The sequence below is a fragment of the Ptychodera flava genome, chromosome 3, assembly GCF_041260155.1.
Source record: "Ptychodera flava strain L36383 chromosome 3, AS_Pfla_20210202, whole genome shotgun sequence".
Taxonomy (NCBI): Eukaryota; Metazoa; Hemichordata; class Enteropneusta; family Ptychoderidae; genus Ptychodera; species Ptychodera flava.
The window spans coordinates 28765201-28787653 of record NC_091930.1 but is presented as its reverse complement, the minus strand read 5'-3'; the positions used below and the strand labels follow the sequence as shown (position 1 = coordinate 28787653).

Genomic DNA, 22453 nt, shown 5'->3' with positions numbered 1-22453 from the left:
CGAAGGTATGACCAAAAAGAGAAAGATGTACTCTGTTTATACAGATATGGAAGTCAAATTATTGGATCCGAAAAACGGTAATACAAAAATTCATACATTGCATGTTAAATTAAAAAGATACACACACAAAAGATGTAAGAGGACGGATCGGATGTGAAACAACAATTAATAGATCGCTACGACCATATGCTTGATACAATTGAAAATGTTGAGGGTTCTGGTCTCGTTCTCGAGGAGATACTTAATTTTGAAGTAATTCTAGTAGAAGTTTTACTCGGGGCCGGAACGGAACGAGTCCAACTGCCAGGATGGTTAAAAAATAAGCATTGTGTGAGCGATCTTATTCTTCCTTTCGGCAGCGAGAATTGTTTTCAGTATGCCGTCGTTTCAAGTTTAAAGTTGGGCGACATCACGTTTCGCAAAAAGAAATGTGGCCAGACTAGAAAAAACTGGAAGACGTATGACAAATTTATGGCCGATTACTGTTTTGATGGAATACCATTTCCTACGCCCGCCGATGAGACTGTATTCAAGCGCTTCGAGCAGCAAAATCCAGGCATCAAACTCCAAGTATTTCAGATCTACGAAAATGATCCCGATCCGTCCGGCATAACTGTGTTATATAGTGGCTGTATCGGAACGGAAGGCCCTAGCGGAGCCCGTTCCGAAGGCGATAGGGATCAAATAGCAAATATCTTACTGATAGTCGGCGAAGACGGCAGCCACTATGTACCAATTACTAAATTAAATCGCCTTCTTAATTCTCAAAATAATCGTAAGAATGTGCACAGACGGAAGTGTATTTGTATGGTTTGTAAGCGAGGTTTTGCGTCAACAGAAGAATTAGAAATACATCAGGTATACTGTGGAACAGACACTGCTCAGCCAGTTTTTCCTAAGGAAGTGTGTCAATTTGAAGGACATAAGAAGAAGGTGCCCTGCCCCTACGTCGTGTATGCAGATACTGAGGCAATTATTGAGAAGGGCACCGGCCGACACATTCCAATTTGTATTTTGTATGTTATGATTGAACGATGGCCAGGCAGTAAGCCGAAAGTTTTTAGTAAAAGAACATTCACAGGTACAGATTGTGTTACAGAATTTCTAAAGGATATGAAGAAAAGGGCTGAGAATTATTCGAAATCGTATTATTGGAAAATAAAACCGATGAAAGATAGATCTAATTACAACGATCCAGACTGTATTGCATGTGGAGATCAAGCCGGATACCGAATAGTGAAGGATAAAGATACTTTTTATTGTGAAAAGTGCCGCCCATCAAGAACCATTCCTATATACTTTCATACAATGGTTCTTTTATTTTACAAAAAATACATGAAATCAGGGATGTTGACCCTTCCGTTCCGTAGGGGAACGCAAACCAGAGCCAAATATCATAGCTAAGATGGCCAATGGTGTAATTATGTGTCTTATGAAAACATTTATTTTTAGTGCCTCAATTGTTGTCGATGGGAGAGGGAGACAAAGAAACGTTTCTTTTCTATAAAGTTTATGGACAGTGCTCAGTTGATGTATGGGTCGCTCGATCGCTAAGTTGGCAAAGACTGTGCCAGAGGATGGATGGGCGGCGGTACCACTTTCGTACCCGGACATTCAGCGGGCGAAAGGTTTCTTCCTGTATGAATATTTAGACTCGGTTGACAGACTAAAAGAGGACCAGCTCCCGGAGAGACACAAATTTTATAGCGAATTAAGGGAAGAACGGAAGAGTCTGATTGTGCCAGAGGATGGATGGACGGCAGTACCACTTTCGTACCCGGACATTCAGCGGGCGAAAGGTTTCTTCCTGTATGAATATTTAGACTCGGTTGACAGACTAGAAGAAGACCAGCTCCCGGAGAGAAACAAATTTTATAGCGAATTAACGGAGGAACGGAAGAGTCCGATTACGAACATGCATTGCGAGTATGGGGTGAAGTTGGATGTAAGACGATTCGTGATTATATGGAATTCTATTGTGAGACAGACGTTCTCCTTCTTGCCAATATATTCAAAAATTTCTGTGACACATGTTTAGAAGCATATAAGTTAGATCCAGCCCACTATATGTCAGCGCCCGGCTTGACATGGGATGCTATGTTACTTTATACAGGTAATAAATTTAAACTCATTCAAGATGCTGAGCAGATGAATTTCATTCAGAGGGGAATTCGAGGTGGTATCAGTCAGTGTAATATTCATTATTTACAGACAAATCATCCGGCTTACGGGAATTACGATCCGGAGAAACCGTTAACCAAAATAAAATATCTCGATGCTAATAATCTTTACGGATGGGCAATGAGTCAACCAATGCCAATGGGCGGACTTCATTGGATGACAATGGAAGAATTGTTAGAATGGTCTGCTCAGAATGGTGGAGCAGGCTTGGATTGGGGACCCGGCGCTAGATTTCCGCCAAGTTTTCTAGAAGTAGACTTAGAATATCCGGCCGAATTACATGAAGAACATTCCGATATACCACTCGCGCCGCATCACTACGAATTTCCGAGGCAGGGCAGTCGACTGATTACAAGTCTAATGGACAGAGAGAGATACGTCTTACATTATAAGTTGCTTGAATTCTATCTTCAGATGGGAATGCGACTGAAAAAGATTCATCAGGCGCTTGCCTTCGAAGAGGTACCGTGTCTCGCTGAATATAACACTAAAATGAGGGCAAAGGGAAAGACAGATTTTGAAAAGAATTTCTATAAGCTGATGAATAATGCAATGTTCGGCAAGACAATAGAAGACGTTTGAAAGTACAGAGACTTTAAATTTGTTTCGGGTCACAGTAGTACCGATAGTGGTCATAAAAAATTCAGAAGTATAATCCAAAGATGAAACATATAACTCTTATAACTAGTGAAGAGGATGGTGATTCCTGTGACAGTGCCCTACTGGAACTGAAAAGGGATCAATATGAATATAAAAAGCCAGTTTTCATTGGCGCGGCAGTGCTTGAACTTTCTAAGCTGCTTATGTATGAGACGCATTACAATTACTTTCGAAAGCAGTTCCCTGGAATACGATTAGCCTACATGGATACTGACAGTTTTGTTTACAGTGTACCTCTTCCTTCTGCAGACACAACTTTCAATGATATAGTCCGAGAAGATGTAGAAAAGAATGGTGAGAAGTCTATATATGATACTAGTGGGATGGCAGCCCCCGATTTTCCAAAGATTAATAAAAATGTGATTGGTAAATTTAAAGATGAGTTGAATGGTGAACCTATTCTTGATTTTGTTGGCATACGCTCGAAAGTGTATGCTTTTCGGACTCCAACTTCGGAGACGAAAAAAAATAAAGGGATAAAAGATGTTTGTGCTAGAAAAAATTTGAACTTTGATGATTATAAGGATCTGTTTGAACATCGGAAATTCAGAAGGAAGGAGACCGAGCGGGCACAATTTGTACAGTTTGTAAGGAAAAACCTGGTAAAATCCGAGTGAAAAGCGTAGTAAAATTATGATGGCGCCAAATGATATCAAACGTGTGCAGTTATACAATCCAGACACGGGCGAATGGCTGGCAGAAACATGGCCGATAGGACGGAGTTCCCCTTTGGAATAGAAACGGAGTTAACTTTCATATCCATTCAATCCATAATGTCGCATGTATCTTTCTAGCGGCGGACTAAATCCTTCTTGTTTTTGTATTTCTAGTGCCTGATGAAATATGTCCTGAATAAGTTCTGAGGCGTTTCTGTTGTTGCGCCTTTTTCTTGTATTTGTGTAAGCAGCTGTTTACATTGAACGTAATAATGTTTATATTTCTCTCGCCTTTTTGATACTCCTGTTTTTCCTTGTATTACATCAATAATTACACCTGGTATAGGAGTTAAAGCTAAAAGAACTGGAACTGTCGGAATTGCTGCTATGACAGCAGAACTTACAAGAATTCCCTTAGTCACATTAAGAGCCATATCAATTCGACCCATTAATTTATAACTGCGACGATATGCAGCGCTGGTTCTTTGATATAGTCGGCCAACTGTTCAATGCTTTCAACAACTGACACGTGCATTTTTTACTGTATATGTAAGGGATGATAACAAATAATTGTAGTAATATAGAGAGACAATATGGCAACAGGAGGAGAAGATATACCACTCCAGGATTTCGATGATGCAAATTTACATGATGATGCTACTGCTGAAACATCCTTTATTGACGATAATGCCCTTGCAGAAGCCGATCCTTTCCAGGCTAGCCCGCAGGTGGATCGTTTGACTGGACAGAGAGTAGAAATTACAAAGCAAATGGCTGAACAATTCTTAGACGAGAATAATATTACTGATGAAGCAGCACGAATTGAATTGATTAATAATGCTGAGATTAGGGAGCGTGGAAGGCTGTATTATAAAAATCTCAGGCTATCAAAACTACAGGACGTGGATTTAGATCGCTCGAGACAGTAAAAAGAGAAGAAGGAGGATATGAATTTGTAACTAAAGTATACAGTCGGAGGGGGGACAGCTATCGCTCTAGCGCAGAGCCTGACTATGTAAGTTCTACATTACATTCTGAAGATGTGAAAAACGATAAAATACCGGCTGAGAAGATGACACCAGAAGACATGGGTATATACAAAGATGAACTGACATTCTTACGGCAAGATGCTAGCGGTAATGCAGATAAAATACAAGCTTTTGAAAATAAAATCGATGAATGGAATAATCTAAACCCCGAATATAGAGCTATTAATGATGAATTAAGGATTGCGAATATGCGTCTTGACGATCTTAACAATGAAAAAAAGAAAATAACGCTAGGAAAAAAGAGAAGTTGAAAAACAGTTAAAGGAAATTCCTGAAACGGACACCCAAGCAAAAGAAAAAGCCGAGAAACTACTAGCTGAACTCATAACAAGCGAAGCTAAAATTGACAATCGAATTAAATACGAACATGGTAAGATCAGTGAGGCACGTTAAAGTTTGGCTACGACTAAGTCTCTTCGTGATGTAATCTTTGATCCAGATTTGTCACTAAGGTTGAAACTGACAGAGTTATTTAAATAAAATGGTATTACAATCGCTGCATTACTTACTTCCCTTGGAATGACAATATCAACAATTGCCTTAGCTGTGACTAAAGGAGGACAAGAGGGAGCAGCAGGAACAGGAGCAAACAATGGTTCAGGTCCGCCCAAAGTATATGCAAAGAGAAAGAAATTGTAAAGCAACTTGGCGAATGGTTAACACTGAGGCGACGGGTTCCCACAAGGCCGATCTCATGTTTCCATGTTTGTCGGTCCGCAGCTGTCAGTTTGAGCGGTTATGGTCTGAACTACCCTGAGCTGACAAGTGATCTTTACTGTGTTGATGTATTCGAAGTTCGTAGAGCCTAGGGAGCCGTATGTAAATGTCGAATACCATTTGCATAATAAAAAATATTTTTATTACGCATTTGAGAGATGACAGACTGGGGAAATCGACTGTTAGCTACTCAGATGCATTTTTCATCGCACACCGACTCGCTCTCTGCCAAAACAGGAACTGCTCTGGCTGAGACCTTGTCTTGCGATCGTCCGATGCAATCATCGTTGTAACTCGATCTTTACCCCAAATGCAAACGTGTTAGACTCAATCATTCACTTCACAACCACACACAAAAGTACATCGTACTCACCGATAGTTTGCGAGTGAATGTTTTTTTATTTCCATGTCAACTGTGTAATAAAGGGTTGTAATACCGACAAATGTTCAGTCCGTGCATAGTCAAGTTCTGCGGTCCTCTGCAAACGGCATTCACACATTGTGCTCTCGCCAGCACGCTTGTCTGTACCGTGGGTGACACAGTGGTAACTGGCAGGTGAGGCAACAGTTGATTGTCTCATGAACACGATTGGGACGAGTTCCATGGCCTACTATCCGTCCTGCACGTCGACACATCACGCAACTACGTCTTCCGTCCGGATTGCGACCCATTCGATGACCAACTCTTTCAACATTGGTAGGAATGAGACGTGGAGCCGTCAGACTAGTTCCTCTTGGGGGACGTTGCCGAGATGAGAAATTACCGATCAGCTGTTTTGCTACTTGGGCGCGAAACGTGAGCTGACGTCTGTATCTCGATCCACTTTGACCGTATCCATGAACTGATGCAATGTTGTGGAAAGCGTTCATGAGTGCCTTGTTCAGCTCGTGGTAAAACACAGCTCTGTGCCACCGTGGCGATGATCGACCTGGCGTGTAGTAAGCCAGCTGTTGATCGGTCAAGTCAACACCTCTGAAGTACTGATTGTACATTACAGCAACGTTCGGGCATAGTACTTCAAGTCGTTCAAAAGCACCGGTTCTTTTATCTTTACATCGGCGCCTCACTAGCGCTCGATTCGGTCTCCGTGCAGAGACTGCCGTACTCATAAATTTCACCATTTTTGTGTCTTTCCAGGCACATACTGTCATTGCGCCGTCTTGAAATACCGAGAAACTACCACGTGGCCATCGCTCTTCGTCGTCAGCATCAGGCGGTACGACTTGTGGATCATAGTTTTCGGCATTCTTTACTTCATCGGGTAAGCCTAAGGTGTACATTCTGCAGGTTCCCGTGGCAGCAATATTATGCACGTAGAGATGGTCAAACAACGGGCAGAAGTGTAATATGAGTCCATAATGACATGATGTCCTAACTCATAGTAAGGTCGAATCAGCCGGGAAACAACTTTCCCAGGTCTATTTCCTCTGAAAACTCGGGGGTCGTCTGCAGCATCGGGATCAAGCGGGTGATGACAGTTATCAGCGACAGGTTGATGGACTTCGTCGTTGAAAACGTAACCCGTGGCGGACTCACTGAGAGTGTAAACTCTCATTCCATATTTGTGCGGTTTTGCTGGATTGTAGAGAACATTTTTTGTGCGGCCCCGGTAGGGGATGACTCCTTCGTCGATTGCCAGTTCGCACATCGGGCTCCGGTGCATTCGGCTGTTTGCATTCACTCGATCAATGACATTTCATACTTTCAACATCCTATCCCGTTTCTCACTTATTTTTTGGGCTGTATACATGGCTGTGTTACGAGCACAGTAGGGCTGTGTGCTGTAGTATAAATATCGCATCAGTAGCTTGAAGCGATCACGGGAAAAAGTTCTCTTGACGAAATTATGACCGAAGCAAACATGGTCCGACCAATACAGCTGGATTTCAGGCTGCCAGCAAATTCCGAATAGCACCATCACTCCAATGAATGCTCTCATTTCGACAACTGTCGTCGGTGTCCAGGCCGATCTTTGCCGTTCCCTGGCATTTGCCCTTCTCCTCTGTCTAGCGTAACGATTAGTGCATCGGGTAATGAATCTTATCAGATCCTCGTCGAATATTTGCAAAAACCATTCGACTTCTGAAGCATCGTCTGGCAGCGGGTTGATAAGCCCCGGCTCTGGACCAATGAACTCCGGTAAAAGATCGAAATTACCAGTTCGTACGTCTGTGTATGGTCTGTTCACGGTACCACCGGCAATACTCGTTTCGTAGTATTCCTGTCTACGCTCTATTTCTTGTTGCATCGTGGTTTCTCACTGCCTGTAATATACAAGCGAGAGAAAGAGATGAGCTTTACGAACCAATGTTTGACGTCAGCGGCAACAGATGTGCCGTCTAAAATTTCTAATGTTTGCATATAAACACTTTGAGGTCACACAAACGGATGCACGTTTCCCAGGCAGAGAAACAGTAAACACCGCCGATGACAAATAACATTCACTCGCACTTCATTTTTCATATGTATTTCATGATTCTATTCAGATAATAAATTCATGAAATGCATTTTTTCTTTGATATGTAAATAACGAACACCCCAGGTTGCTACACATTGAGGTATTTTCTCACTTTGCCCAATATTTCATGGATCGTTCTCGAGAGAACAGATCGTCTGGTTATTGATAAAAACCAGATGTTCGCGCGATCCGACAGCTGAGCGAGGTCGTGCAAACCTTAGTAGAAAGGAAGCAGTCGCCGCAGTGTTAACAACATTGGCTGCAAAAAGTTCTGCAGCAATACCAGGTTTAATCGGTCACTTGCTAGTTTTCTATTAAAAACAGCAGGATCGGTGGTCGGATTTTTTGGAGAACAGCTATGGATATTTTTGACATGTTTAACATTAGTCATTATAAATAAAATTATGTACTAATATATGACCAGCATGTTTGGTGAAAAGAATATTACAAAGTTTCTTTTCAAAAATAAAGACCTGTTTGGTTTCTCTGTCGAATTGGAATGGTGCAAACTCCGACGAGTAAATCGACATATCCTTCGGGCAAATCCAGGTGTCCGACTCAAAGATGATAATCTGTATCATAACATATTAGCTTTCATTAAGAAATGTCAAAAGACTAACTTTTTAAGCGACTAGAATTCATAAACGTCTTTCAGGAGGTTGATAATGATGAAATGGAAGTCCAACATTTACAAGAATATTGGGTTCTTTAATTGATTCACGACACAGGTAATCGATTTATCTTTCAGTCAGACGGAAATATTTATGTAAAGATGTGATTTTATTTTTTTTCTGCTACACTACTATATACATTACACGAAAATTGGGTACGATAGATCATTATTGCCGAATTTCAGCAACTGAATACCGCAGGGAACGAAGTCAGAAAGAACTCATCATGTGATTACTCATAATCCAAGTGAGGCAGATCCAGGTCAGACACTTATCATACGATGTCCAAAGTTAAAAGGGAGTAGTATTAGTTCCAGATACTTTCGACCTAGTTTTTGATCTCGAAGTAACGGGACATGAAGATAACCGAGTAGTACAAAATGTTGCAAAAAATTTGGTGGAGCGTATGGTTCTCACATTTGAGGGTCAGGCACTTTTCAATTTGAATAAATATAATCTTATTGAATGTTATCGCGATCTCTTCAAACATAAAAAGGAGAGAACGAACATGACACTGTACGGAATTCAGAATGAAAATCTAAGAAAATTGAGAAGTGGCGCGAAAGATGCAGATCACGCCGTCGTGGACGTTATTTTACTTTTTGACACATATAAGACAAAATATGTTATTCATCTGACTCATCCCCTTATAAGAGGGCATGGGGTTGCATATCCATCAGCGTTAGGGAGTCATATCGAATTGGAAATTACGTTGGCAACTGCTAACCAATTACTTGTCGGTAATGCTGCTATTACAGCCAATTATAAATTAAAAAACATTCAAATGAAATACGAAACAATATCTGATCCCGACCTCGCGAGACAAACTGCTGGTTATTACAACAGTGGAAAAGGTTACTTTTACGAACATTTACATTATTTTAGAACAATCCCGTTCAAAGAATCAACCACGGTTATCAATGAAAATATAAATGTACCACGACGTAGCATGAGAGGTATCTTAATACTCTTCACTAAAAATCAGAATCAGTCAGAACTTAATAGTGAATTTTTCTTTAATCCATCCATTGAATCTGTGTCTGTAATGATTGAAGGCACTGCAAAAAAAATATATGCCCAGAAGATGTTACCAAGACAATTTTGGACAGAAACACGACGGTATTTTGCTGAAGATAAAGATTGGTGTGAAATTGATATAGATGAAGTCGATTATTTGAAGAATAAATTTTGTTTGTTTATCGATCTGCGTAGTTTTAAAGATATTGAATTTCATGGAAATGGTCTTAAAGTAATTAACACAAAAGATGGCATACAACTTGAAATCCTGAAAAAAAGATACTTCAGTTAAGGGTGTCGACACTCGCGATGATAATAAAATCGAAGCTCGCGATGATAATATATTTGCTCATGTTTATGTTATCAGTGATGCAATGGTCAATGTTAAGAATAATAGATAATATTCTATACTATTTTAATTGAAATGATAATTAACTCCGTAGGGTCTCTTAAGGGACTCGAAAAAATTCTATAGAAATTTTTCATGAAAACCATTCCGATAGGTGTAGAATGTCAGACCTCAGTAATGGCAATCCGTAGGAAAAATTCACATCCATCAGCTAGAATGTACTCTGGTTCCAAAGAGGTAGCTGTGCTTCCGTCGACTGACTGACAACACTCATTCCGTAACCCTTTATATAGACGTAGTTCCGTAGGGGAATTCCCTATCACATACATGTCGCTACATGCCATGGAACATGTTGATACATGCTATGGAATTGCCTTCGTAACGCTGCTGTAATACCCATGTAGGAACGGATAGGGAATTCCCCACTGAGTTCATATATAGGTCAATGCACTATCTGCTGTATATGACTCATCGCCATTTATGTGCCAGCTGTCGCGTAAGTGAGGTGACCTGTATATGAACTCGTGTATGTCATTTTAGCTACATGGAGGGGGTTTCCCATGTAGCTAAAATGGGGGGAAAACAAAATTTTATCACAAAAAACAAGTATATATTACTACTAACTAAACTGATACAATAATGTAGATGTTGATATTTAAGCAATAATGAACCCCTACCGGCCCATAATGGACTCAAGCAAACTTTGCACGACATAATGTCCAAGGTGAAACCAAATATATTACGGAGTGCAAAGTTTGCTTGAGTCTATTTTTGGCCGAGAGGGGTATATTTTTGTTATTATTTATAGTTTTGTCAATGCCATTGAATTGATGTAGAAAAAGAATAACATAAGAAATGTAAACTGGGTTTGAAGCCAGTGAGCGTCGTCAATCATGATCGACCCTCACTTTGTATACTTGTATACATTTACATGCACTCCACAATGCACTGCACTGAACACCCACGCTCATCACCAAAAATTGGCAGTACTTTCACGGTTCATTTTAGAAATAAAAAAACGATGTATTTTCGAAGAAAATGAAAAGGAATTTGCTTCCTATCTTCTGTATCGAACTTGAGAAATCACCTTTCAATATCATGCCATTCAAAAGCCGACACAGTGAAGTGCCAGACATAAAACGGAATGTCCATGCATCGACATCAGCATAATCAGCGAGCTGCACGGTATCAGCTGATCAATACGATCATTATTATGTCACCAGTAGTACAGCATTGAATTGCAAACGATATCAACGCAGTTCAACAATGCTATTCAGATGTTTAAATTTCATTAATAATCGTGTCAATAAATTTTATTCTCGAAGGCTTCTTGGGAAGGGCTATTTTATTTCGGCGAACGACAAAACTCGACGTAACCAGGTGTTTGAAAGGTACTACTGACAAACATACTGGAGGGTGTCCGTCGCAATGTTGAGAACAGAGCAAAATGAAACCACAGACACGATAAATGAAAGTTGTTTCCGATAACAGTCAGTGGATCAGAACTAGATGGTCGAGATGTTAGATCAAAGGAGAATCAACGGTCGTCATTATGGTTGGCAGTAGCTAACATTGGACTGAGACTTTGAATAGCTCCGTAGAAGTTACGTAGACACTTCCGTCAAGGTCCATGACAGCTTGTGTTGTTTGCCCGTTTATAGCTGCGTCCAGTAGCCTTTCACGCTTGCATCGTTTACATCATCAGGCCACTGACATACATAATATGCTAATTGTCAAACCAAGTATCGTCTAGGAGTTTGCAAGTGTTTCACCTATGCGGCAACGAAGCTAACCATGGTGCATACTGCAGCGTATAGGACGGGGACTGCATGCTGAGCGCGAGCCAGACAGAGCAGACGACGAATGCATGCGGAAGGGCTCAAAAATGGATAAATCGAAAAGTAAGACATTATAGTCAATATAATGCACCATTATCAAGCTTTATCGTTTTATGCATTACATGATTTATCCCATACCTTCCCTCCTTTTAAATGTGCAGTCCTTTTTTCGTTTTCCAAAAACAAATCTTGTATTGATATGCTCGCCGTGGGGCCGCAATGCTGAATAACGGAATACATTATCAGTAATAATGTGAGATTATTACATCACAAAATTCACTTGTATTGACAAAGCTATAATATAATAGCAGATAATTGTGTAGGAAAAATCATAGCGGAATGCCATTCCGATTGAGATGCAAAAGACAAAATGTATTAAGTGAGCTGTGTCATCAGATTTCGATTGGACCGTTGCTACACGGATGTCACAAACAGCCACATCGGCTGCTTTCTTTCGATTACAGTTTGTTTTTTTCTTATGTTGGGGTACAGGTTCACGAGCAAAAATCCGTTGTTGCTATGCATTACGTCACATCACATGGAAAGAATTCTACGACGAACGGCCAGCAGCCTACATTCATTTGAAATAAACGTCTCCAAACGTCATCCGTTCGTGTTGAACACACAAGTCTGTATTCCCGTCTGCCTAGTGTACCGCAGTCGACTTTCTCGCAGCTGATTATAAAGTACAACCAAGTTAAAGAAATTTTGTCTATTATTCTCTATAGTTTTGCTGATTATTATTGATAGTACTGTAGTTTGTAAAACGAGCACAAATGCAGCATAAAACTATCAAAATTATATGGAAAATAATTCTGCATCACAGGGCTAACAAAATGGTTACTTGGTAAGCAGTCACATCCGGACGACAATACAAATCAATGAAGAAATTTCACAGAAAAATAACCAAAAAACACATAAATTTCTTTGAGTATCTAACTAGTAACATGCATGCGTAAAAAGCATTGTTTACATTTTTTCTACTATAAAGGTTAGAATAAATTTATACGTGTTAACAACTAAACTGAAATCAGTTGTCCCTAAGTAAATATGCGACTCCTGGTCCGTGTACGTAGATAATACACGCAAAAGTCGAAGGTGTCATCAAAGAAATTCGTGCGGTTACTCGTTCTAGTTTGCGTAAAAAGCTGTCTATTAACATGGAAGAACTATAAGTACGCGATATTTATTATACACATATCATCGAGAACGATATAACTTTCTCTGTTCTAAAAAGCCATGAGAACCGCCAGTATAATCACATCTACCGTATTTAGGCGCAGCATACTGAGGCTGCTTGTGTTCATTTACCATTCAACAGTGTCAAGGGACAAATTTGTGAAAGCTCCAAGCGTTAATTTTAACTTTCCTGTCAATCGAGAGTAGTTATGGCCGTTGGATAGTCCACACATCTCGCAAAATGCGAGAGTTCAAAGTCTCCCGAGACTTGTGGACTATAAATTTGGGAGTTAGTCCTTGCATAGCTGCCCCCCCCCGAGGAACCCCCTGAACCCCAAGGACCCCCTGGCTCAGTGGGAATATACAACGTCAACGCACCCCACTCTGATTGGTTTATGCAAATGAGGCAAGACTATAAGTAGCAGGGCAATGCCAGGGCCACTGTCGCATTTCTGTGTGTCAGCCTCGGTGACGGTGACGTGGTTCCTCCGTCAACCTTAACATGGATGATAAGGTGTGGGACGATTTGTGTTTAACCAATTCTGAGTTGGATGAGGTGTTTGGGTGGGCTGACCAGTACTTTGATTATACCGTAAGTGATACATTTTTTTATTTTTTTTTAAATTTTGTTCTAAATTTTCTTACAGTGCATCATGTGTATGTATATTATTTTTTTTTTAGCATAGAAGGGAGTGGAGAAGGGAGGTTTAATCGACAAACTGAATGCATTTTAAACAAAGAAAAAAACACACACAGTGTGTATTATTTAGCGATTTATTTTGTGCATTGGAAGGGGTCATGGAAATGCAATCGTGATATCCGGCCATATTGTACTGAGGACGTTTATAGCTTTGTGACATTATTTTTTTGTTGTTGTTGATCTGTGCAATCAAAGTATAGCCTCTACCGCTATAAAATTTTATTGAATTTGCATTCACTTCTGAATCAGTGAAGTAAATGATGCATCGATGCAGGACTTTGCAAAATTGACAAACACAAATTTACAAAATCTTCAGTCTTTGAGTTACTGTGCTGAATACGAAGTTATACAGATTTATATAGGCAGTGCACAGTATACATGAGTATATAGTGCCAACAGTTCTGGCCAGTATTTTGTGTTGAACTCAGCTTGTACATTTAGTGTTTAATGAAACACAACACAGCCCCCCCCCCCTCCCGCCCCTTTGAATGGAATATTTTTGTTTAATTTTCTCAAACATTCTCTATGTTAAAAAAGAAAGAATAAGGGTTGTTTTAGTATTGGTTTGTTATAGTCAGTGCACAGTATACATGAGTGCAAACTGTTCTGGCCTGTATTTTGTGTTAAATTCAGCTAGTATATTTTATGTTTTATGAAACACAACCCACCCGTCCCCTTTGAATGAATATGTATATGTTTTATTATTTGATCAAACTTTTCTCTGTGTTTAAAATAAGAATATGGGTTGTTTGACTGTTTAAATATTTATTTGTTGATTTTATTCTTATCAGGACAATACTGCCTCTTAGAGTGATCATGATGATGAGGAAGGGACAAAGATCATCATAATAAATTAATTATGTAAGTGTACAAATTTCCACATTTTTCTTTCAGGTAATACATAGCAAATACTCAGTTAACTTCATCATATATGTAAGGGGTCAATATTTGTCTTTGGCACAAGAAAGTAAAAGCAAGCACACACACACACACACACATATTTTGATTTATCATGATGACGTTTATTTTTTCTAGGTTATTATTAGTATTATTTTCATTATGGTATTTCTGTGGGAGTAAATGAAGCAATTTTTGTCCCTTTATTTTAGGCAAAGAGCACAGCAACCAAAGAAGCAATATATCAGGCTAAGAAAAAATGTAATGATGGTGAAGAGTACATGGGATTTTCCTTGGGGTGAAGAAATTGGTGATAGTGAAGAAAACAGCTGCAGCAATGTGAACTCAGATCCACCACGCGGTAGTAGTAATAGTAGTCGTAGTAGTAGTAGTAGTGAAGAAAACAGTGGCAGCATTTTGAACTCAGATTCTTCACTCGATAGTAGTAGTAGTAGTAGTAGTAGTAGTAGTATAGTAGTAGTAGTAGTAGTAGTAGTAGTAGTAGTAGTAGTAGTAGTAGTAGTAGTAGTAGTAGTAGTTGTAGTAGTGATGACAGTACATATTTAGGCACTCAAAGTTTCAATGACAAATTGCAAACTCTAATCAATCATATACTCCCCATTCCCCCTTAAATACTGATGTTAGAGAAAATTCACAGGATTCTCTCACCCCCATGAATACCCAAGAATTCAATGCAAAATGGCAGAATCTTATCGCAAATAACCGTTGCCCTCCTCCCTCACAAAGTTCCATCTGTACTACATCATCATCATCTCCATCACATCCAATAAGTCAAATTGGTCAGGGGTCAACAGATGACATGCCACCAGATGACTCGCTAGCAGATGAAGACGTCGGGGCTGAGTACTATCAAATCACACGCGTCCGAGAACATCAAGTACAAAATTCAATGCTTTAGCGCATGATTATGAAATCAAATTCGATGATATTAAACCAGTTCGTGGCTTCATACAAGTCATGTCAATACTACAAGACGTCTTTCGAAGCATCCTCGACAGGCCGACTAACGGTATCCGTGAAAGAGACTGTGTGCGAATTACACTGGAGCATCCATCACTACCTCTCAAATTTGGTTACCCTCCTCACCTGTGCAAGAGCTTACAGTCGACAGGGTATTGGGTGAAATTGAACGGGTGCTGCAATCATGCGAAGAGTTCACTATTGATGAAAACATCTACATCAACTTATTCATGTACACATGCCTCAAGGGGCAGGAAAGGATTGGAGAAGGAGACCTGTCAACATTGTCCGTCGACTCCGATTGATGAGGAGTGTCATCCGCACCGCTAACACCATGAACTGTGCTGTGCAAGGGCAATAGTGATGGCAATTGCTCAAATCAATCGCAACAGTGATCCTGAATGGGACTCAGTACGAAGGGGACGGCAGGCACAGACAAGACGTGCAGCTGAACTCATCACTCAGGCAGGTATCCCACCCGGGCCATGTGGAAATGAAGAACTCGACAAGTTGCAAGCTGCCGTACCATTATACAGGATCCATGTCATTTCCGATGAGAAATCTGGTACACTTATTTATCAGGGACGTGACACTGCAGAACACAACATATACTTGTACCATCATCACAACCACTATGATGTGGTGACGTCGATGCCTGCATTTTTGAAGAAAGCCCACTATTGTCACAACTGCAACACAGCATACGAACACAAGCATGAACATGTTTGTGAAGTTTTCTGCAAATATTGCCGTACTCCCTCCATCTGTCCGCCTACTGATGATAAAATCTACTGTAAAGACTGTCATCGTTACTTTCTTGGTCAACAGTGTTTCAACAATCACAATGCAATAAGTGGTCATGCTGTAAACACTGTATGTCAGGTCATCCGTCGTTGCAATTTGTGTGGTGTAACCATCGATTGGGAAAAGAAAAGTAAAAAGAAGAAACATCGTTGTGGTGAGAAATACTGCAGAGTCTGCAAACAACACGAAGACAGTAACCACTTGTATTTTATCCATCCTATTGGCAAGAAAAAGAAGAAGAGGGCCGACACAGTAGATAACACTGGTGATCGGGGTGATGTGCTGGACTTCGAAGTCCAAGAAGATGATGAAGAAGATAGTGAAGAAGAAATGAAGTATTATTTCTTCGACTTTGAATGTACCCAAGATGGTGGAGTCCATGTCCCGAATTTTTGCATCGTCCAGTCTGAGTCTTGCTCAGAGCAAGTTTCCTATGGTCCTAACACTAAACAAGAATTCTGTGATTGGGCACTTTCTGACGAAAACTCCCCCAGCACTTTCATAGCACACAATCTTCAAGGATACGATGGTCAGTTCATTTTGCAGTACTGCCATGAGAATAATGTTCAACCTGAAGTCATTATCAATGAAACCAAAATCATCCGCATTTTCATCCCTAGTTTAAACATTAAATTCATCGACTCCTACAATTTCCTCCCTGTGGCTTTGGCTCAACTTCCCGACATGTTTGAACTGGCTGAACTGCACAAAGGTTACTTTCCCCATTTCTTCAACACAGCGGAGAATCAAGAATACATCGGTCCTCTCCCAGATCCACAATACTACAGTCCTGGTTGTATGAAACAACATCAGAGAGAGAAATTCCTGAGATGGTACGAAGAAGAGCGATCGAAAAATCATCCTTTCAACCTGAAACAAAACTTGAGAACTACTGTAGAAGCGATGTAGACATCTTAAGGGGGAGTTGTTTGAAATTTCAAGATATGTTCAAACAACAGAATGGTGTGGATCCATTCAGGGATTGCGTGACCATCGCATCAGCCTGTAATGTCATTCTACGCAGGGATTTTCTGAAGAAAGATACCATCGGGATCATTCCAGATCAAGCCAACATCCACCGATGAAATCTGTCATTGCATTGCAGTGGTTGGAGTGGCTTGCATATAAGAAGAATGTCAACATTCAACATGTATACAACAGGGTGAGAAGAAAATTGATCGATATTGGCTAGATGGGTATGATGAAGCAAACAACACTGCTTATGAGATGCACGGTTGCTACTACCATGGTTGTCCGCGATGTTACGAAGACTATGATATCGTCAACACCAAACTAGAGGAGACCAAGGGTGATCTCTACCAATGTACCCTCGACAAGATACGATTTCTACGCACCAATGGCTTCAATGTGATCGAAATGTGGGAATGTAACTTTAAGAGAGATATTCGCCAAAAGCAAGACCTGCAAGAATTCATTAAGTCACTTGATCTACAGGAGCCTCTTTATCCACGGGATGCCTTCTACGCTGGTAGAACCAATGCAACGAGGCTTTACCATGAGTGTGAGGATAACGAAGAGATTCACTATGTCGATTTCACAAGCCTCTACTCTTATGTCAACAAGTACTGTAAGTACCCAATCAAGCATCCGGGAGTCCGCACCAAGAACATCATACTGCCTGTTTAATGGTACTTTGGTGTTGCCAAATGTCGAGTGTTGCCACTACGGCAACTTGACTTTTCCTGTTCTCCCCCCTCAGAGTGAATAAGAAACTGATGTTTCCCCTTTGAAGAACCTTGCAGATAACAAACAGCAGGCACCATCTGAAGATAGTGATAACAAATTATCCTTTGTGCAAACGTAAACAACACGTGAGTTAGCAAAGTTTGTGGAGAAGGGGTACAAAGTCGTCAAAGTGTTTGAGGTGTGGCACTACAGAGAAAGTGAAGAGTACAACAGAGAGTCACAAACAGGTGGGCTCTTCACCGATTACATCAATACCTTCTTTAAGTTGAAACAAGAGAGCAGTGGTTGGCCTTCATGGTGTCAGACGGAAGATGACCAAGACCGATACATCCGTGAGTACCATGAGAGAGAAGGTATCCTACTTGACAAGACTAAGATTCATCGAAATCCAGGTCAGCGAGCATTGGCAAAACTGATGCTGAATTCCATGTGGGGCAAGTTTGCTCAAAGTAACAACTTTCCACAGCTTCAGTGCATTCAAGAACCAGCAGAGCTCTTATGGTTACTCACAAGTGAGCAACACACCATCAACAACTTGTTTTTTGTCAACGATAATATGGTCGCTGTAAAACATTCACCTCGGGGTGAATTTGTCGAAGGTGCCGTTAATACAAATGTTGTCATTGCAGCATTCACCACAGCCTATGCCTGCCTGAAGTTGTATGATCTTCTTGAAGCCATTGGTGAGCGTGTCTTGTACTTTGATACCGATTCTGTCACCTTTGTCAGCAAGTCAGACATGTATGAACCACCTCTGGGTAGCTACTTAGGAGATCTCACCAGCGAACTTGAACCTCCAGGCAATTACATTACCAAGTTTGTGTCCGGTGGAGCCAAAAATATGCCTTCTGTCTAGCACAACCTGACAGGAAGGGAAACCGCACTCTTTGTAAAGTCAGAGGGATCACCTTAAATTACAGCAACAGTTTGAACATCAACTTTGATGCCATCACTTGTCTGGTCACCACTTGCCCATCATCAACCATCACCGTATATGACCCCGCCAAAATCCGACGTGTTGGATGTGATGTTGTCACAAAAAGTGAAAGTAAAATTATGCCCTAGTTTATGATAAGAGAGCATTGATTGAAAATTACAAACCCTTCCCTATGGGTATTAACACTGTACTTTGTCCATGAAACACCCCTCCCCCCCCAAAAAAAAAAAAAAAAAACCAAACAACAAAAAAAAACAAAAAAAAACAAATAAAAAATAAAAATCGGAGAAACATCAATTGAGTGATGCCAACAAATGTTTGTCAAAATGCTTTTCTTCATATTTTCCTCTCCCACCCCTCTTTGTCAATCAAGCAGTTTCCAATACTTTGTAAGAAAGAAAAAGGTATGGTAATTATAACTGTAATTCAATAGGCTTTGTTGATACCATTCAAAAAAAACAAATTCAAGTTATCAAGTTGTATGTAAATAATTTTGGTGAAGCTGTTTTCACAATTTAATTGGATAAATTGCAAAAACAAAATTGAAATCTTCCTCATCAGTTTTGTGGCAATGGTATTCTGATCATTCGATTTGTTAGAGTTGTATAATTCATTCACTTTCAAAGTCTTGGAATGTATGTATTTGTATTTGGAGAATTTGTAAATGCAAGAAAAGAGACAAGAAGGTACATTTTTCCCCTTTAAATTAAATATTAAAGACGACAGACTAACAGTTTGTTCAATTTTTTCTTTCAACAGAATTATCTGTAGATTTCAACTTTCATATTTCGAAGTCTTTTGTATGTTGTATGTCAACAAACAAAAACAAAACGATTATGGTTAAACCTTTTTTTGTCAAGGGATGTAATAAACGCAAATCAACTTTGTTAATTTATAAAAATTCAGAGGCTGGTTTGAATTCATTTGTTGACGTTGTGTATAAACATTAGCTGAATGCGTAAACATGTATGTATGTTTGTATGTGTGTTGTCTCTTCACAAAACTTCACCCAAAGGCCAAAAGTGTGCCCCACTGCCCAGAGGGCCACCGAAGAAGATTGCTCTTGGTCAATGAGTTACATCACACTTCGTTTGGGTATAACACCCCTACAAACACTTTGAGGCCCTCTTGCCCCTCGGGCCTTTTTTTTGCCCTCCATCTGTCAAGAAATGGGAACATCCTTAAGCTTTCCAGTATAAGTTTGTACCTATTTCAGCCTAACACTCATTTGGCGTGACAGGTCTCATTCTGCAAACACTCTTGAAGCTGATCATCAATAATCGAGATTTCTCCAATCCTATGTTCTTCCTGTATTTGTGTGTGCTGCCATACATCATCTATGATAAATTTTTCAAAAGGAAGCCAGTCTCATGTTATGAAAGCATTGATCTGAGTGGAGAGATTGACTGAAAGGAAATCAACCAAAAAGTCCCATCACGGTGAAGATCAAGTTGGTCAACTTGGTATACCATGCCACGAATGCGAAAGAACTGTCCTTACCCTGGTTGTCATGCAAAACATCTCGCAAGACTGGCAAATCATCTCACACAAGTGCATAATATTGAAGATAAAGTTGAAAGACAGATTTTTAAAACTGGCCAGACAATTTGACACTCATCAATTGATGTGCCAGTTGATATGAATCGTTCGTCTACTGTCTGAACAATAACCGCAATCATACCAATCCATAATCCAATAACACTAGGTCAAAATTTGTAAGACAATAGTTGTAAACATAGACACAAAACAGCACAGAACAGACAGTAACTAGGCGGTAACACAAACAAAGTCATATTCATGAAAGAAGATATATGGACCTCTGGCCAGAAGACCAAGAAGTGACAACATCAATTTAGTCAATCATGGATGAAAGACTACAACATCCATTCACTGCTCTCATATGTGGACCCACACAGTCTGGCAAAACCGAATTCGTCAAACGACTGCTGAAGGAATGGGAAACTATGATTTTTCCATGTCCTGAGCGTATTGGCTGGTGCTATGGAGAATACCAACCTGCCTATACGGAACTAGCTGCCCTTATCCCTGGCATTCATTTTGTTGAAGGCATTCCTGAAGAGTTGGACAGTACGTTTTCCCCTCACCAATCCAACTTATTGATTATTGATGATCTGATGTCAGAAACTGGAAATGACAAGAGAATTACCAATCTGTTCACCAAAGGTTCTCATCATCGTAATCTCTCTGTCATGCTTATCTTACAAAATCTGTTTCATCAAGGCAAAGAGACTCAAACCTTGAGTCTGAATTCACATTATCTTTTCTTGTTTAAAAATCCAAGAGACGGATCACAGATCACTCACTTAGCCAAACAGATGTACCCAGGACACACCTGTTTCATCCAAGAAGCTTTTACCGATGCCTCCTGTGAACCGTATGGTTATCTCCTCATTGACCTGAAATCCAACACACCGGAAGTCCTTCACCTGCGCACGAACATCTTTCCAGGAGAGACTGCCTTTGTGAATGTCAGGAATACATAAAATAGACATGATGAGATGAAATTCAATCATTTCATCATGTCTCAGCGAATGAGAAAACATGCTCATTTTCTCTCTGTGTTAGCCAAGGGCAATCCAAAGCAACAGAGGGGGATCATCGAGGGAGCCAGTAACGACTTAATCCATTGCCTCTGTGAATGTTGTTTGAACATTCTTCGGGGGAGTGTTCCATTGTCATCTGCTCAAAAGAAGAAATTGAGCAAATACAAACATCATCTTCGCACACTGTCAAATAAAAAGGTTTCTACATCAAAGAAGAAGAAGATACTTGTGCAAAAGGGTGGATTTCTCTCAGCCGTCCTAAGGACCTGTGCTGTCTGTGTTGGGAAGTCTCCTCTTTAAGTGAATTGTCACCATGCCCATGGAACATGCCAAGTAGATTGTACTTGTGCCACAGGAATTACTAGATACAATACAACTACAGCAGAATCAAACAACAAACCCCGTGACAACGATGCTGTCCTCTCTGGATAGGGAGATGCAACAAATCTTGGAAAGAACAGACATCACTGATGATGAAAAGGCAAAACTGTACCAACAGACTCTTCAGCAGTACAGGGCTTACATTGATAAAAGGAAGGAACCTGTTCAAATCAGCATCCTCCCCTCTGAAACTTCAAGGGGTACCACTACCGCTGTGTCTTCTTCAGGGTCTCCTATAGACAAGGGCACAGAAGAGGAAGGCATAGACAAGCCAAAGTCCTTGGATAGTGTGGAGCAGGATGTGATGGAATGTGTGCCAAAATCCCTCTGACGAAAAGCACACGTACTCCTTCAGAGAGTGAAACAACATATGACTCCGTGAATTGGAATGAGAAAGGGGAATAAACGTACGGTGGTAATCCCTTACCTGGAACTCATATGGTAGACCTAATCAAAGACACCTTACGTCGGAGGAAAACTTTCACTCCTAGAGGGTGGCAAAAATTTGCCAAAGTGCTGTCTGACATGAATGTACCACAAGATCTGATTGGCAGCAAGGAAAGATGGAACTGGATTCAGTCTCAGCAAAAATCAAAAGGATTGTTTCAGCCAAGAGGTGATGATGAAGAAGGTGATCATGGAGTGTTTGCTGGACAATCATCCACCAAAAAGAAAAAGATATTAGGAGGGAGATACGTCCTGTCAT

At 40.3% G+C, this 22453-nt stretch overlaps 1 protein-coding gene across 1 annotated transcript; it reads left to right on the top strand.

The window, feature by feature from the left end:
* The first annotated feature begins 17385 nt into the window (after nt 1-17385).
* On the top strand, nt 17386-18721 carry LOC139128908 (uncharacterized). The gene is made up of 2 exons (XM_070694610.1): nt 17386-17746; nt 18000-18721. Exons 1-2 carry the CDS (start codon nt 17386-17388, stop codon nt 18719-18721), a joined length of 1083 nt encoding a protein of 360 aa, XP_070550711.1.
* The last annotated feature ends 3732 nt before the right edge of the window (nt 18722-22453 follow it).